The 18,353-nt window shown below is 45.0% G+C and overlaps 1 protein-coding gene across 2 annotated transcripts in view; it reads left to right on the forward strand.

Moving 5' to 3' along the window:
* Window positions 1-18,353, forward strand: part of LOC124553692 (large subunit GTPase 1 homolog) — a 169,018-nt gene that overhangs the window by 137,757 nt on the left and 12,908 nt on the right. For both annotated transcript variants that reach the window (XM_047127595.1, XM_047127596.1), the window contains exon 10: window positions 3,645-3,769. In XM_047127595.1, coding sequence (XP_046983551.1) covers window positions 3,645-3,769 — 125 coding nt within the window. The remainder of the gene's footprint in view (window positions 1-3,644; window positions 3,770-18,353) is intronic.

Consider the following 18,353-nt stretch of genomic DNA (forward strand, 5'->3'; position numbering starts at 1 on the left):
TAATAAGTCTAGGTGTGATAATGAGGCAAATTCTTTGCAGATGTAAATAAGTACTGCATTTATGTGACTGCCTGAGTGTGGGTTTCAGAATTTTGTGCAAGAAAATTGCAATTTGGGTGTTATAGGGTCATTGTTTTTGAAATCTGTGCTGATCAACATGGAGGAGGACATTCTGTAAGAGATACGTCATTATGGCTGAGCTCAGAATTTGTTCTAATATTCTACAACAAATGGGTATCAAGGATGTGGGAAAGTAGTTTCATGGATCACTTCTTGTAGATGGATGTGACCTGTGTGTCAGCATACTTACATTTACATCCATACTCGGCAAACCACTGTGAGGGGTGTGGCAGGGACACTTCGCACTGTACCATGTTAGCATCAGAGTGCAGGGAGAATTGCTATGAGGACTGTTACTAGTCTATTGTGGTCTTCGTAATCCGAATGATCGTGATATGTGGGGTACTCCTCACCCAGTAGTGGTTCTTGAAATCTTTTAAACAGTTGGCTCCTGTGTTCAAGCTTGTGCCAGTCTGGAGTTTTAAGTATTTTTTAGACACACTTCTTGAAATAGAGTGAACCCGTGAGAATTTGTACTGCTTTTCTTTGTACAAGTTTAGCCTCCTCTATGTCATATTTTGTACGGCCACATCAGTTCGACTAGTAGAAAAGTTTATCTATGTGATATCACTATTGTTTGTAATCACCTGGCTCGGGCTAAGAAATTGTAATTGTGTATGAAAATCATTGGCTAGATTTTCCAAGAAATGATGTGTCATGTACACCACACTTGCATTCGAGTATGCAAATTGTAACAATTAAGTTGGGTAATTTACTGAAGTCTTATTTTATAAACTTGTTACAAAAGCCAGTTGGTACCAGGAAATAATTTAAATAAATTGTGGTGCATTGAAAACTAGTTAATACTCGCTTATGTTGCCCTGTGATCTTATCTCAGCATAGAACAACCACATTGAATTTTTAATTCCAGATAATCCATTATTTAAAAACTAGTCACACTCATTAATTAAACATATGACCAGTTTCAGCCACAGTAGTAGGCCACCCTCAGATAATGCACCATCCGACTGATATGATGATGATGATGATGCTTGGAACAGCTGTGCAGGCCCCAGCTGCCAAGCAGTTTTACGTGAGAGTGGGCTACTACTAGAGGCCAAAACTGGCCATACTTTTAAGAAATGACTGTTTAGTCCAGACTGTTTTTTTTATACTAATTTGCTTAACTGAAAGATCGCTGTTCTCCCAGTAATGATGTCTAAAATTGAGAATCCATTATTTCTTTGCTCTACATTTTCAGAGCATTGCAGTCCTGCCTGTGTTCAGCCTGTGCTGCTGCACAGGAAAAATAGTAATAAAAACAGTCTTTTCCTCCTGAAACTACTGCTTCAACAGCTCGAGCAGGGCAACGGCTCAAACACGCCTCTACGGCACCACGAATTTGTTTGAGTTGTCATCCTGGCAAAACTACAGTTGCTGTGTCTCGTCATCCTTATAATCACTTGACATTTCCTCAAGATTTGATAGATTCCCATCAAAGTCGGACGGTTACTCCAGCTCGTGAGGTATGTCATCTTCTGGCACTAAGTAAAACATTTTATGTAGTACCAGCTGTACCTAGCCACACGTTGCTGTGATCCAGTCTGCTTGGATGGAAAAGTAGGATATACATCTAGATCTCCTTATATCCCTCGTCTCTTCCTATTTCCACTCATCCTTCCTTTGTCTCCTCCTCCTTCCCCGCCTCTCTCTCTCTCCTTCTCTCTCTCTCCCCCCCCTTTCTCTCTCTCTCTCTCTCTCTCTCTCTCTCTCTCTCTCTCTCTCTCTCTCTCTCTCTCTCTCTCCCCCCCCCCTCTCCCCCCTTCTCACCCCCTCCCCCTCTCCCCTTCTCTCTCTCTCTCTCTCTCTCTCTCTCTCTCTCTCTCTCCCTCTCTCCCCCCCCCTTCTCGCTCTCTCTCTCTCTCCCCCCCCCTTCTCTCTCTCTCTCTCTCCCCCCTTCTCTCTCTCTCTCTCTCTCCCCCCCTTCTCTCTCTCTCTCTCTCTCTCTCTCTCTCTCCCCCCTGCGGTCTGGGAAACTCTATAGTACGATATTTTCCACATATCCACCATGCGTAGCAATAATATGGCGTAGTCTCTGAATGAAATTACCCGAAACCTTTGACAACGTGTCTGGCGGAATGGCTTCACATGCAGATGAGATGTACTGCTTCAGCTGTTCAATTGTTTCTGGATTCTGGCGGTACACCTGGTCTTTCAACTGTCCCCACAGAAAGAAGTCACAGGGGTTCGTGTCTGGCGAATAGGGACGCCAATCCACGCCGCCTCCTGTATGTTTCGGATAGCCCAAAGCAATCACACGATCATCGAAATATTCATTCAGGAAATTAAAGACGTCGGCCGTGCGATGTGGCCGGGCACCATCTTGCATAAACCACGAGGTGTTCGCAGTGTCGTCTAAGGCAGTTTGTACCGCCACAAATTCACGAAGAATGTCCAGATAGCGTGATGCAGTAATCATTTCGGATCTGAAAAATGGGCCAATGATTCCTTTGGAAGAAATGGTGGCCCAGACCAGTACTTTTTGAGGATGCAGGGACGATGGGACTGCAACATGGGGCTTTTCGGTTCCCCATATGCGCCAGTTCTGTTTATTGACGAAGCCATCCAGGTAAAAATAAGCTTCGTCAGTAAACCAAATGCTGCCCACATTCATATCGCTGTCATCAATCCTGTGCACTATATCGTTAGCGAATGTCTCTCGTGCAGCAATGGTAGCGGTGCTGAGGGGTTGCCGCGTTTGAATTTTGTATGGATAGAGGTGTAAACTCTGGCGCATGAGACGATACGTGGACGTTGGCGTCGTTTGGACCGCAGCTGCAACACGGCGAACGGAAACCCGAGGCCGCTGTTGGATCACCTGCTGCACTAGCTGCGCGTTGCCCTCTGTGGTTGCCGTACGCGGTCGCCCTACCTTTCCAGCATGTTCATCCGTCACGTTCCCAGTCCGTTGAAATTTTTCAAACAGATCCTTTATTGTATCGGTTTTCGGTCCTTTGGTTACATTAAACCTCCGTTGAAAACTTCGTCTTGTTGCAACAACACTGTGTTCTAGGCGGTGGAATTCCAACACCAGAAAAATCCTCTGTTCTAAGGAATAAACCATGTTGTCTACAGCACACTTGCACGTTGTGAACAGCACACGCTTACAGCAGAAAGACGACGTACAGAATGGCGCACCCACAGACTGCGTTGTCTTCTATATCTTTCACATCACTTGCAGCGCCATCTGTTGTTGAAAATTGTAACTACTGTAATTTCGAAAGTTTGTCCGCCTGAAAATGTACTGTTGTCCCAAGCATATTGCAACAAACGGTGTATTTCTATCGCTGCTCGTTTAGTTTTTATTGCCGTTTCAAATATACTGGTCATTTTTGAAACACCCTGTATATTTTTCCCACGTGGAATGTTTCCCTCTATTATATTGAATACAACCAGAGTTTACTCATTGCTCCACCTCACCTATATTCACAATAATGGAGATGTCAGCCTGGCTAGAAGCCTTTGTAACACTGCCCGTGTCTCTAGTTGCAGTCTACAACCCCACATGCTTCCAATGTTTACAGCCAAACCGGGTGACAGCAGAGGATCTGGACAAGCAGTTCTTCCGGCAGGTGTCTGTAGGCGTCCACAGCCGCGGTCCTGCAAAGCTGGGGGCTCAGCCGGCAGGGGGCGGGGCCGGAGGTTCGGGGTAAGTGGTGTGTGTGTGTGTGTGTGTGTGTGTGTGTGTGTGTGTGTGTGTGTGTGTGTGTGTGTGTGTGTGTGTGTGTGTGTGTCCGTACATTTGGTACACATATGACCTTCTTTGTATATTTGGCATCTTACCAGACATTTGTACAGTCATCTGCACACATTTTCTTGAATCAGTGTAAAATGGTGTGCGAAACTTATGGATGGAAGTAACTGCCACAGAGCAATGCTATTTGGCAGCAACACAACATGTGAAACTTGGACCATACATAGAAAGAACTGCTACAGTATAGTACAAAAAGCAACAGAGAAACAGACAATGCGGCAAACAGAAATGATGCTTTATTTAGAGACAATAATTACACTGAAGTCATCACGATCTATGCTTGTTGCTTGGAAGTTACCAAAGGCAGGATACATTTCTTAATTGCATGTGTGATCACAACAGATGGGAAAGCATGCTGTGCAACATAATCCCCCCTTCCCACTGTATAAAAAAAGTGACACATTTTTTCCTTCGTCAACTGCTGTAGTATATCGAGAAGTTGTAACAATGGGAAATTGTACTGAAATGCAAGAGGATCTGCAGGGAATGGAAATTGAATCTCAATGTAGACAAGTGTAATGTGCTGGGAATACATAGAAAGATAGAGCCTTTATCATTTAGCTACAAAATAGGTCAGCAACTGGAAGCAGTTAATTCCATAAATTATCTAGGAGTACGCATTAGGAGTGATTTAAAATGCAAAGATCATATAAAGTTGATCGTCGGTAAAGCAGATGCCAGACTGAGATTCTTTGGAAGAATCCTAAGGAAATACAATCCAAAAACGAAGGAAGTAGGTTACAGTACACTTGTTCGCCCACTGCTCGGCAGTGTGGTATCCATACCAGATGGAGTTCATAGAAGAGATACAGAAGATCCAACGGAGAGCAGCGCGCTTGGTTACAGGATCATTTAGTAATCGCGAAAGCGTTACGGAGATGATAGATAAACTCCAGTGGAAGACTCTGCAGGAGAGACGCTCAGTAGCTCGGTACGGGCTTTTGTCGAAGTTTCGAGAACATACCTGCACCGAGGAGTCGAGGAGTATATTGCTCCCTCCTAAGTATATCTTGGGAAGAGACCGTGAGGATAAAATCAGAGAGATTAGAGCCCACACAGAGGCATACCGACAATCCTTCTTTCCACGAACAATACAAGACCGGAATAGAAGGGAGAACCGATAGAGGTACTCGAGGTACCCTCCGCCACACACTGTCAGGTGGCTTTCAGAGCATGGATGTAGATGTAGATGCTCTACAAATGGGCCTTGGCCTTGGCCCGAGTGCAGGAGTTTTTGCTTATGGCAGCCTTTCCTCCTATTCCTTGCGATGTCTTGATGTGGCGTGCCTTTTTGATGTGTCTTTGCATGGTCCAGTTTTTAGTCATGGCTGCTAAAATGCAGGCATGCTAGTGGTGGACTTTGTGGTTTTGCCCCCACGCGAGACGTTGTGCAGTGCTGTCTCTAACTCTGCTGACAGCTTCCTCTTGCTGTCGCGAACCTCCTTCCTCGGCCGCACGACTGCGTCTTCCGGGATGTAAACCCAGTCGCATGGTGTGAAGAAGGGGTTCGCGTAAATGGTGTGCAGGTCCTTCTCTGTAGTTAACTCGAGTGTGATTGCCCGATGTATGTTTTCCCTCCCTGTCAGGAGTTGGGGAAGGGGAGGACGGTGCCACGTCTGTGGGCGTATCCCCCGTTTCCTGTATTGCTACAGGTTCCAGGGCGGCGTCCGTTTGAGTACCCGTGTCCTTTTGCGGCAGAAAGTCTGTCTGCGTGGTGATGTGCACCCCCCACTGCGGGTGCGGGAGCGGGCACCTTCTTCTCTTAGCCAGGTTTAAGTAGTTCTAACTTCTAGGGGACTGATGACCTCCGATGTTAAGTCCTATAGTGCTCAGAGCCATTTGAACCATTTGAGGTTCGTTGGCAGAACCTGCTGCATGCTCATTTCCCCATGTATCAGTACTCATCTTGGAATGATCTTTTTTTTCTTTTTAAAAATCTGCTGGCACGTTCCTCTTGGGGGAATTTGGCCACTTGCTTTGTGGCAACAATCCTGTTCGTGTCCAATTGTATGGCATTTCTTACAGAAGGAAGCCCAGCAGTTCTTAGCTGTATGGTTGGGCTTCCCCCCTCTTCGGCAGTTTGTGTAATTAATGGACACATGTTGCACTTCGCTGGTGCGTGTGGGGGTTGATACAGTTCTTCCAGCTTCCTCATGCGGTAGATCAAATCTGAAACTTCCTGGCAGAACAAATCTGACTGCTTCGTGCAAGGAGGTGGGGGAGGCTACCTTTATCTCACTCCATATACGTAGATTGATTCCACATGTGAATACGTCGATTGGTCTCGATTCAGCTTCATCATTGAACACTTCGTTGTATGTATTGTCTCTTCCTAGGGTGTACCTGCGACAAGATATTGCCATAATTCTGTCTGCAAATGCTTCAAAGTCTTCTGCACTTTTCTGTCTAAGGGTAGACAACTGATTATGATAACAGCTAACCCCGTGCTTGTCAGAGCAGCACTCTGTTAACCCCTTTGTCAAGAACTCAAAAGTAGGTGCTTCCCACAATCCGTCTACTGGCTCAAGATAAGTTTACGCATTGCCCAAAGATTCAGCTTGGTGACATTTAACAAAAAATGGTCGGCCATGTGCATGCACGTCCCACTTCCCTGACGATTTGCAAAAATGTTGTTAAATATTCACCTGACTTTGCAGCAAACGAAGGTATAAAAGTTACCGCTGGAAGCATACTGGCTATACCTGGTACTAGTTTTCCACGTTCAACCTGAAAGGGCGTGGAGTTGCAGCATTTTTGGTGGCTCTGGCTTCATGTTTACAAGTTAAGCCGCTCCTGTCGCTCTATTTTTTCAAGTTACAGGGTGCTTATCTGCTGTTGCAGTGAAGTCACGTGTCAGGCTCGTCTGAGGCCACAGTTGCAGCATCGGGAGCCAACTTTATCGTCTTTGCCGGTCGGTGAGGATGTAAATTGGGCACAGTTACTAAACTGGGACTGAGACCGAACAGTTGTACACGAAAGGGGTCTCACTTTATTCTGTTGTTGTTGTGGTCTTCAGTCCTGAGACTGGTTTGATGCAGCTCTCCATGCTACTCTATCCTGTGCAAGCTTCTTCATCTCCCAGTACCTACTGCAACCTACATCCTTCTGAATCTGCTTAGTGTATTCATCTCTTGGTCTCCCTCCATGATTTTTACCCTCCACGCTGCCCTCCAATACTAAATTTGTGATCCCCTGATGCCTTAGAACATGCCCTACCAACTGATCTCTTCTTCTAGTCAAGTTCTGCCACAAACTCCTCTCCTCCCCAATTCTAGTCAATACCTCCTCACTAGTGATGTGATCTACCCATCTAATCTTCAGCATTCTTCTGTAGCACCACATTTCAAAAGCTTCTATTCTCTTCTTGTCTAAACTATTTATCGTCCACGTTTCACTTCCATACGTGGCTACACTCCATACAAATACTTTCAGAAACGACTTCCTTACATTTAAATCTATACGCGATGTTAACAAATTTCTCTTCTGCAGAAACACTTTCCTTGTCATTTCCAGTCTACATTTTATATCTTCTCTACTTCGACCATCGTCAGTTATCTGCTTGTTTCAGGCACTTTATTCTAGGCCAGGGGTCTCTAAACTTTTTAGTCCATGGGCGACATTGACTCTTCCACGAAGTCATAAGGGCCAAGATCTACCTAGTAGGATTAAAGCACCCTAGCACTCCACGATCACTGTAATGTAAGGCTAAAGGAAAGATGAAATCGCAAAAATCTAAGGTTGTGGGAATAGCTGACACTGAAACGAACTACGATATTTATTTAATTACATGATTTTGATTGGTGGATGTACCTGGCGAGTTTCACCGACAAAAAGGTATGTCACTGCACATTCTTCAGGAAAGCGTCCTACAAAGTTAACGAAATCTCAAAATCATTGTCAGAAACACTATTACTGCAAGACGTAGAGGCAGAGAATGTCAACGCATTGTTATTTCAAGCGGTACAACAATAAGTTTAGTTATGTAATCTTGTAGCGAGTAGCAGAGCCAGAGCATATATTTGATAGTTCTGTTGCATGACTGTGTCCGACAATGTCGCGGTGTATCGGTCGCGATAGGCCTCGAAACTCAATTGTTGGCAATATAGGTACCACTTCAAACATCTGGCGGGCCGGATACCGGGGATGTCCGGCCAGATAACGCGGACCGATTTGCCGGCCCCCTCGGGGAGTGGTTTTGGCCCGCGGGGTATAGTTTGGAGACCCCTGTTCTAGGCGACAGAAAGATCCCTCAGTGTAAGTTCACTGGAGTTGTTAACTAGAAGATGACATTGAGCAACACTTAACATCACACGGAGGAGGCGGAGGCGGCGGCGGCAGCGGCAGTCACAAGGACATCAGCAGTCTCAGGAGCGATGCACTGGCAGCAGCAGCGTAGGCAGTGATGGCATTCGACGTGGCCTGTGGTGGCTTACTGCACCTCTGCTCGTTTCAGGCACCAAAGGCGTGCATCTGATAGCACCCTCGGTGGCACTACTTAACCGTCTCGACTGATTGCTGCGGCAGGTCCACTCGGCACACAAATTAGTGTGCGAAAGCGCCAGGCCCGCTTCTGGCACAGGCAGACACGTAACCCACGGATATGCACTGCCGGGCACCTATGTGTCTACCGGCTAATGTTAGTAGACGAGAAAAGGTCGGGTAGACCTAACGGTGGTGATCCCACTTCAGGGCACCACCTGTACCTGTCAAAATGGGTTAAGGAGTGTAAGTGGGCATCCAGGGCTGATCCTGTTCACTCTAGAATGTGTAATGAAAAACAGAATTGCTGAAAAATGGAGATTTATTCTCCTTCACCTATTCTACAGGATACATTTGGTCTATCGTCTGCTTGGCATGCTGAGGGAACCGCACATAGTGGAGGGGAGCATTTCAACCTCGACGGGAAGACCAGGTAGACACGTTCGTAGGGTAGGATGCTGGTAGATGAGAGAGCAGTTCGCTACTGCAGCCACTGTCTCGCCGGCCCACCCGCACGCCCCATGTGACCGATCTGTGCTCTTCCACTGGTTGGCTTTGAACCTTCTGAAAGCGTTACTTGCTCGGCAGGCCCGTGGATAACGTCCCTAGCTCAGCGGAACTCAGCGTGGAATCCATCCCTGGTGCTGCGGAGCTGCTTATGTAACATAATTCACACCATTGAGGCACAGTGCTAGTTGTAAGAAAAATATTGCAAAATTTGGAAAATAAAATAATGCTCTTTTTACCTGCAAGGGCGGTGGAGATGCTCTTGCAGCATTTTCGATGGGAAGTGTACGATCACGCACAATACAGCCTGTAATAGGCTCCTTCTGAGTTTCGTCTCTGCTCACATGAACCACTAGCTATGAAGACAACATTTTGGCATAGACAACAAGCTGTAGACCAATGAAGAGAATTGCTGGAAAGAAATATGAGGTATTGGAAAGTAGCTATGATGCTACAATGGATGTCTAAATTGGAGAGCCGACTATGTAGGTAAGTAGCTGGAAGTTGTAGCTAATTGTTGCAAAGAAAACATTTTTTATTTTCACAGTATTTTCCATTTCGCGGCTGATCAGAACTTACTTTCCAAATACCCCTCGTATTTCAGGATGCAGTTTAAATATCTCAGTGAAACAATTTCTTACAAAAGCAATTATTAAACGCTCAAGTTCTTCCTCGTAGTACTTTGGCTCACAGATTGTTATAACCTGCTCCGCCAATGATTTAATCTCTCTTTTTTTCTGTAGGGATATGAGTAAACAGTGTGGCCTGCTTAGCTTATTTTAATTTTAAACTAGTATCAGAGTCTTTACAACTTCTGATTTATGTTCCCAGCATTAGAAGACACAACATTAAACAGAAAAATGTGTCTTAGACCATGGCTCTAGTCAATAAAACAAAAAACCGTGGAGGTCTTCTGCTGCCTGTCACACATTTTATTTTGATGATTAGATTGTCATAGAGTTTTATGACTGGATATTTCATCCCTTTCTATGCAAAACCAAGAATCATTAAAGGGTAATCCATATCACTTTTCCTTCTAGTGATGTACTTGTAAATATCTCTGTTACTCTCAGACACATATCATTGACAACACATTTCATTTGTGATTAAATCAGGTTACGGTTAGTATTCCCAGCTGCTTAAAGAGATATCTGTGAGTTATATGTATGTGATTGCCACACATAATTCTGACTAGTTTCTTGTGTGCAATGAGTATTTTTTGCCTAAGTGAGGAAGTTACTTGAGAATATTATCCCACAACACTTCAGTCAATGAAAATATGCAAAATATGTTACCTTACAGACTGACAGATTTATGGAAAGTTGAGTTGCAGACAGGAACAACAAAAAGGCTGTCAAACAAGTAAGCTTTAAGCCAAAGAGGCCATCATTGGAATTAGACAACGTACACACACACAGATTCACATACACTCACACAAATGCAACTGACACACACGCACGACCAGTCTCTGGTTGCTGAGGTGGCCTAGGCAACCGGAGACTGTGGTCCTGTACACACTGTATGTACGAGTTCTGTGTGTGTGTGTGTGTGTGTGTTTTGATCTTGAGATGAAAATAGCCAAACCTAAAAGTTTTAACAGGTTAACTACACAACTCTGCTAAACTTGAAGACAAGATGGATAAAGTAACACAGCGCAATAACAACTTAGTGGAAACGAACAGAAGTGTGGGATCATTTTTCCAGAAGTCTCGCAGTTGTGCATCCGAGTTAAATGTCACATCGCGTGAGGTCACCATGACCGTAGCGCCAAATGGGGCCAGCTTCACAACATGAGGCAGTCGGAGGAATGGGAAAAGACAGTGTGTGAGCAGTTACGGTGCAATGTGGCAGTGTTCTTCGAAACACTGTAGCCAGGAGACAACAATCGGATGACTTAGTACAGGGAAGAATTATCACGAAACTGGATGGAGGACAGTGTTGCCCAGGGAGCACAACAGCCGTTTTTCCCGTCCACAGGGGAGCTTTCCAAACCGCGGAACCGCAGGCACTACTGCACGAAGGAGAAGAAACGGTCGACCACAGTCGACTACGACAGCAGATAGCCACTACATTGCGCAGTAGGCGAGAAGTAGCCTTTGTCAGACAGCAGGCACAATTGCAACTACATTTAACAGTGCTGCAAGGCACCCAGTCTCTCAGTCGACAGTGGCACGGCTACTTTGTGGGAGTGGTATCTTTGGCAGACGACCAGCATATCGTGTTCCACTGACACCGGTGACTGCACAGTTTGCGATAGTCCCTACGGCGTAGGGATCGTACAGGTGAGAGTGGGGGTCGTGTGCTCTTCTCAGATGACAACAGATTCCATCTGAGTACACATTCTGGATGCACCCTCTTATGGAAAGAAGTGGGAGCATAGAGTGCATCCAAGAATACTGACCAGCACGATCGTTTTGATAGTCCAGTTTGTACCGTGTCGTGAGGTGCGGTGTTGCGAGTGTATACTGACCTCTGAATCTTTGAAAGCAGTAAAATCACCGTTCGGCGGTATTGCATCACTGTTCCCCTTCCCCATGTTTGTCTTTTCAGAGGTGCAATCGGCTCCATCTTCATTTTTTTACCAGTAAAAATCGTCGACCCCACAGAATGGCACAGGTGGAGGAGCTGTCTAAATGAGAGAATGTGTCGGTGTGTTGCATTTGTGTGAGTGTATGTGAATCTGTGTGTGTGTACGTTGTCTGATTCCAGTTAGGGCCTCTTTGGCTTAAAGCTTACTTGTTTGACAGCATTTTTGTTGTGACGGTGTCGCCATAGGTAGCCCCCCTGCCTTCTTTGGTAGCCAACCTTCTTATGGAGGATTTTGAAGAGAGAGCGCTTGAATCAGCTGCCCTGAAACCGACAGTTTTTTGGAGGTATGTGGATGACACTTTCATAGTGTGGCCTCATGGAGAGATAAATTAATGGAGTTTCTACATCACCTTAACTCCATTCATAGCAACATCCGGTTCACCATGGAAATAGAGAAAGATGGTTGTTTGCCTTTCTTGGATGTCCTGGTTCAAAGGAAGAATGATGGTTCTCTAGGGCATTCAGGTTACCAGAAAACCAATCATACTGATTTGTACCTGCAAGCATCGAGTTGCCATCACCCGTCGCTAACCGTGAGTTTGCTTAAAACACTTGTTCATAGAGCTCATACTGTCTCCGCTCTAGATAGCTTACCTCAAGAACTCATCCATCTAAAGACAGTGTTCAGCGAAAATGGATATTCCATCCGGCAGATTATCAGGGCACTAACAGTTAAAACCAAGAAGCAGGAAGTGAATAAAGAGGAGAATATGCTGGAACAATCTTTAGCTTTTCTTCCGTTTGTTGGCAGCACTTCGTTTAAAATAGCAAGAATCGTCGGAAAATTTCAGGTAAAAGTGGTTTTCCGCCCACCATCGAAGATTGCGGACCTTGTCAGATCAGTTAAGGACAATCTGTTACTATGGAAGTTCGGAATTTACAAGATACTGTGCCAATGTGGTACGGCTTGCATAGGTCAAACCACACGCACTGTGAAAGAACGCTGCACTGAACATCGACGTTACACCCGCCTTTTGCAGCCAAGCAAGTCCGCTATTGCTGAACATTGTATTTCTACTGGACATTCAATGAAGTATGAGAAAACAATGATTTTGTCCACAGCAACGTCTTTCTGGGACTCCATTATCAAAGAATCCGTAGAAATACAACTGGTGGAAACTCTGTTAAACCGTGACAGTGGCTACCAGCTGGACAGTGCATGGAATCCCATCATCTCCACGATTTGCTCTAATCGAAGACGACAGGGTGCGCCGACGGCCGCGACAAAGATCAACGCAGTTCCGCTATTCCACCAGCGAGGGCGCTGCCGACAGGCAGTGTGTCATCTATCACGTTTTCGACGCATGTGCAGAATAGTTACAGTACGCTATATATTGCGGAACGGAGGACGTTTTCGCCAGTCTGCGACGGCTCACCTGAAGATGACTGGCAGGTGCCCAGTTGAAATATCGTGCGAAGTATTGAGCGACGACCGGCTGCAAGCCCGAAACTTGTTTGAACAGCCTTTTTGTTGTTCCTGCCTGCAACTCAACTTTCCATAATACTGTCAGTCTGTAAGGTAACATATTTTGCACATTTTCATTCACTGAAGTGTTACAGGATAATATTCTGAGGTAACTTCCTCACTTTGACAAAAAATATTCATTGCACGCAAGAAAATAGTCAGAATTACGTGTGACGTTCACGTACATATAACATGCAGATATCTCTTTAAGCTGGGAATACTAAGTGTAATCTAATTTAATCACAAACGAAATGTGTTGTCAGTGATATGTGTTTGAGAGTAACAGAGATATTTACATCACTAGAAGGAAAAATGATATGGTTTACCCTTAAATGAATCTTGTTTTGGCATAGAAAGGGATGATTACAGTCATAAAACTGTATGACACTCTAGTCATGAAGATAAAATCTCTGATAGATAGCAGAAGTCTTCTATGAACACATTTTTCTGTTTAATGTTCTGTCTTCTAATGCTGGGAACATAAATCAGAAGCTGTTAAGACTCTGATAATAGTTTAAAATTGAAATAAGCTAAACAGGCCAAATTGTTTACTCATATCCCTACGGAAAAAGAGAGATGAAATCATTGGTGGAGCAGGTTATAACAATCTGTGAGCCAAAGTACTATAAGGAAGAAATTGAGCGCTTAATAATTACTTTTGTAAGAAATTGCTTTACTGAGATAATTAAACAGCATCCTGAAATACAAGGGGTATTTGGAAAGTAAGTTCTGATCAGCCGCGAAATGGGAAACACTGTGAAAATAAAAAATGTTTTATTTGCAACAGTTAGCTACAACTTTCAGCTACTTACCTACATAGTCGGCTCTCCAACTGAGACATCCGTCGTAGCAAGTGGCTCGGTGTTTCCGTTCCTTGACTTAAAAACTACTGAGCGGGTGTGGTATGTCTTGGGGGGACGTATTGCAGTGTGTTCAGGTACAACAGTGACCATCCAGCAGTTGTCAACAGGCACCACTTTGTTACCGTCGCTCGCGCGCGCCAATGCCACTAGCCCAACGCCATGCCGAGAAGTAGGAAAGGAGGAAGAGGCAAGATTGATGCTGCTGTTGAGCTCCTGCTAAGTGCAGTCGGGAGTAACGGTTGCAGCAACAAGAACAAGAAGCGGAAGCCTGTGGCACAATTACAGTGCTATAAGTGTCAAAAGCTTGGACACACGGCCAGGGAATGCGGCGGCATGGTTGCGTGTGTTAAGTGCGTAAATTGCGGTGGCTCGCACGCTGCAAACGCGCACAGCTGCAGCTATCTGAAGACGTGGAAGCAGCGGAAGTTGGTCACCACACACGAAGAGGTGACCCAGCAAGAAGAAAAGGTGGACACCCCGCCCTCCTACCTTAGTAGGGGAAGCGGGCTGTGCCACCAAGACGACATGGACGCCTTCCGCCAAGCACTGCGGGAAGCCAACGAGGACGCAATCACCGCGCTCAAATCCGCCATGGCGGAGGAGAGAGCGGAACTAGAAGAGACGCGTCAGGAGGTGACTCAACTAAGGGTCGCCCTGTACCTCGTGTCCCACACAACGCCGGACGTGGCACCGACCCCCACCAGTACGGGGGTAGACGTGGCAACACAGACGACCGCCTCCCTGGCCGACGCGGCAACGCAGGTTGCTAGGGAGGTGGTCGTGCAGTCGGGGAAAACTGCTGACAACAAGGAGACGGCCCCCTCGGAAGCAGTCGTCACTCCTGTCTCTGCAGAAACGCAGACGACGCAGGAAGTGCCGATGGAGACCGAGGGAGAAGAAGAAGACGAACTCCCCAACAAGAACTGTGTGAGGGAGGTCCTCACCAAGATCGCAGATTCCCTGCGCGACGGTAGCTACCCCCATCATGATCATCCTTACCCTTTCACAGCAGTAGACAACATCCCTCCCCTACCTCATAAACCTTATCCTTTCCACTGGGGGTATGAACCCTTGAACCAGAAGCTTCACGGGAGGGAACTCGTCAGGCGTGCAGATCTGGAGCTGATCAACAAGCACCCGATCTTCACCGACGAGGACTGGCGGTACGTGACTGACCGAGCAGTCCTGCACATTCAACAACAGATGACAGACGCCCCCAGTGAACTTCTCCCGCCTGAAGAAGATAGAATTCGGGCAGCCAGGAAGCAGCAAGAAAGAGAACAACAACAAGAAGCTGCCGGAAGCAGCCCAGATAGTTCTTCAGCTACAGAAACCAGAGTCCAATCCAAACTGGGAAGAAAAACACTCCCAACAGAGAGCATTCAGGAGGAACAGCTTATCCAAGCTTAAACTCCTATACCTCGCACCAAGGCAGGCCCATCAATATAGTGAGTGAGTCAGTCAGTTGTCAACAGCATGGGTGGAGGAACGGAATGTCCTACTGCAAAAGCTCCTCGCTGGCCTCGGGGCCGGCACACTGTAGAGTACGCATTGCCATCTGTGGTGGTGACATAGTGTATTAAGAACTGTGCACCGCCTTTTGTAATGTGCAGGGCAGCATCATAAATGGCAGTGGCTTCAGTGTATTTATTGTCTGCCAATAGAAGTGTCATCTATGTTTCTATATCTTTGTTGCCTCCTGTGCTATACGGTAGCAGTTATTGCAATGTTGTTGTTGTTGTTGTTGTGGTTGTGGTCTTCAGTCTTGAGACTGGTTTGATGCAGTTCTCCATGCTACTCTATCCTGTGCAAGCTTCTTCATCTCCCAGTACCTACTGCAACCTACATCCTTCTGAATCTGCTTAGTGTATTCATCTCTTGGTCTCCCTCCACGATTTTTACCCTCCACGCTGCCCTCCAATGCTAAATTTGTGATCCCTTGATGCTTCAGAACATGTCCTACCAACCGATCCCTTCTTCTAGTCAAGTTGTGCCACAAACTCCTCTTCTCCCCGATTCTATTCAATACCTCCTCATTAGTTATGTGATCTACCCATCTAATCTTCAGCATTATTCTGTAGCACCACATTTCAAAAGCTTCTATTCTTTTCTTGTCCAAACTATTTATCGTCTGCATTTCACTTCCATACATAGCTACACTCCATGCAAATACTTTCAGAAACAACTTCATGACACTTAAATCTATACTCGATGCTAACAAATTTCTCTTCTTCAGAAATGCTTTCCTTGCCATTGCCGGTCTACATTTTATATCCTCTCTACTTCGACCATCATCAGTTATTTTGCTCCCCAAATAGCAAAACTCCTTTACTACTTTAAGCGTCTCATTTCGTAATCTAATTCCCTCACCATCACCCAACTTAATTCGACTACAGTCCATTATCCTTGTTTTGCTTTTGTTGATGTTCATCTTATACCCTCCTTTCAAGACACTGTCCATTCCGTTCAACTGCTCTTCCAAGCCCTTTGCTCTCTCTGACAGAATTACAGTGTCATCGGCGAACGTCAAAGTTTTTGTTTCTTCTCCGTGGATTTTAATACCTACTCCGAATTTTTCTTTCATTTCCTTTACTGCTTGCTCAATATACAGATTGAATAACATCGGGGAGAGGCTACAACCCTGTCTCACTCCCTTCCCAACCACTGCTTCCCTTTCATGCCCCTTGACTCTTATAACTGCCATCTGGTTTCTGTACAAATTGTAAATAGCCTTTCGCTCACTGTATTTGACCCCTGCCACCTTCAGAATTTGAAAGAGAGTATTCCGTTGTCAAAAGCTTTCTCTAAGTCTACAAATGCTAGAAACGTAGGTTTGCCTTTTCTTAATCTTTCTTCTAAGATAAGTTGTAAGGTTAGTATTGCCTCACGTGTTCCAACATTTCTACGGAATCCAAACTGATCTTCCCCGAGGTCCGCTTCTACCAGTTTTTCCATTCGTCTGTAAAGAATTCGGGTTAGTATTTTGCAACTGTGACTTATTAAACTGATAGTTCGGTAATTTTCACATCTGTCAACACCTGCTTTCTTTGGGATTGGAATTATTATATTCTTCTTGAAGTCTGAGGGTATTTCGCCTGTCTCATACATCTTGCTCACCAGATGGTAGAGTTTTGTCATGACTGGCTCTCCCAAGGCCATCAGTAGTTCTAATGGAATGTTGTCTACTCCCGGGGCCTTGTTTCGACTCAGGTCTTTCAGTGCCCTGTCAAACTCTTCACGCAGTATCTTATCTCCCATTTCGTCTTCATCTACATCCTCTTCCATTTCCATAATATTGTCCTCAAGTACATCGCCCTTGTATAAACCCTCTATATACTCCTTCCACCTTCCTGCCTTCCCTTCTTTGCTTAGAACTGGGTTTCCATCTGAGCTCTTGATATTCATACAAGTGGTTCTCTTCTCTCCAAAGGTCTCTTTAATTTTCCTGTAGGCAGTATCTATCTTACCCCTAGTGAGACAAGCCTCTACATCCTTACATTTGTCCTCTAGCCATCCCTGCTTAGCCATTTTGCGCTTCCTGTCGATCTCATTTTTGAGACGTTTGTATTCCTTTTTGCCTGCTTCATTTACTGCATTTTTATATTTTCTCCTTTCATCAATTAAATTCAATATTTCTTCTGTTACCCAAGGATTTCTATTAGCCATCGTCTTTTTACCTACTTGATCGTCTGCTGCCTTCACTGCTTCATCCCTCAGAGCTACCCATTCTTCTTCTACTGTATTTCTTTCCCCCATTCCTGTCAATTGTTCCCTTATGCTCTCCCTGAAACTCTCTACAACTTCTGGTTCTTTCAGTTTATCCAGGTCCCATCTCCTTAAATTCCCACCTTTTTGCAGTTTCTTCAGTTTCAATCTGCAGTTCATAACCAATAGATTGTGGTCAGAATCCACATCTGCCCCTGGAAATGTCTTACAATTTAAAACCTGGTTCCTAAATCTCTGTCTTACCATTATATAATCTACCTGATACCTTTTAGTATCTCCAGTATTCTTCCAGGTATACAACCTTCTTTTATGATTCTTGAACCAAGTGTTAGCTATGATTAAGTTATGCTCTGTACAAAATTCAACAAGGTGGCTTCCTCTTTCATTTCTTGCCCCCAATCCATATTCACCTACTATGTTTCCTTCTCTCCCTTTTCCTACTGACGAATTCCAGTCACCCATGACTATTAAATTTTCGTCTCCCTTCACTACCTGAATAATTTCTTTTATCTCGTCATACATTTCATCAATTTCTTCATCATCTGCAGAGCTAGTTGGCATATAAACTTGTACTACTGTAGTAGGTATGGGCTTTGTGTCTATCTTGGCCACAATAATGCGTTCACTATGCTGTTTGTAGTAGCTAACCCGCACTCCTATTTTTTATTCATTATTAAACCTACTCCTGCATTACCCCTATTTGATTTTGTATTTATAACCCTGTAATCACCTGACCAAAAGTCTTGTTCCTCCTGCCACCGAACTTCACTAATTCCCACTATATCTAACTTTAACCTATCCATTTCCCTTTTTAGATTTTCTAATCTACCTGCCTGATTAAGGGATCTGA

Source organism: Schistocerca americana, chromosome 11, assembly GCF_021461395.2.
Source record: "Schistocerca americana isolate TAMUIC-IGC-003095 chromosome 11, iqSchAmer2.1, whole genome shotgun sequence".
NCBI classification, from domain to species: Eukaryota; Metazoa; Arthropoda; class Insecta; order Orthoptera; family Acrididae; genus Schistocerca; species Schistocerca americana.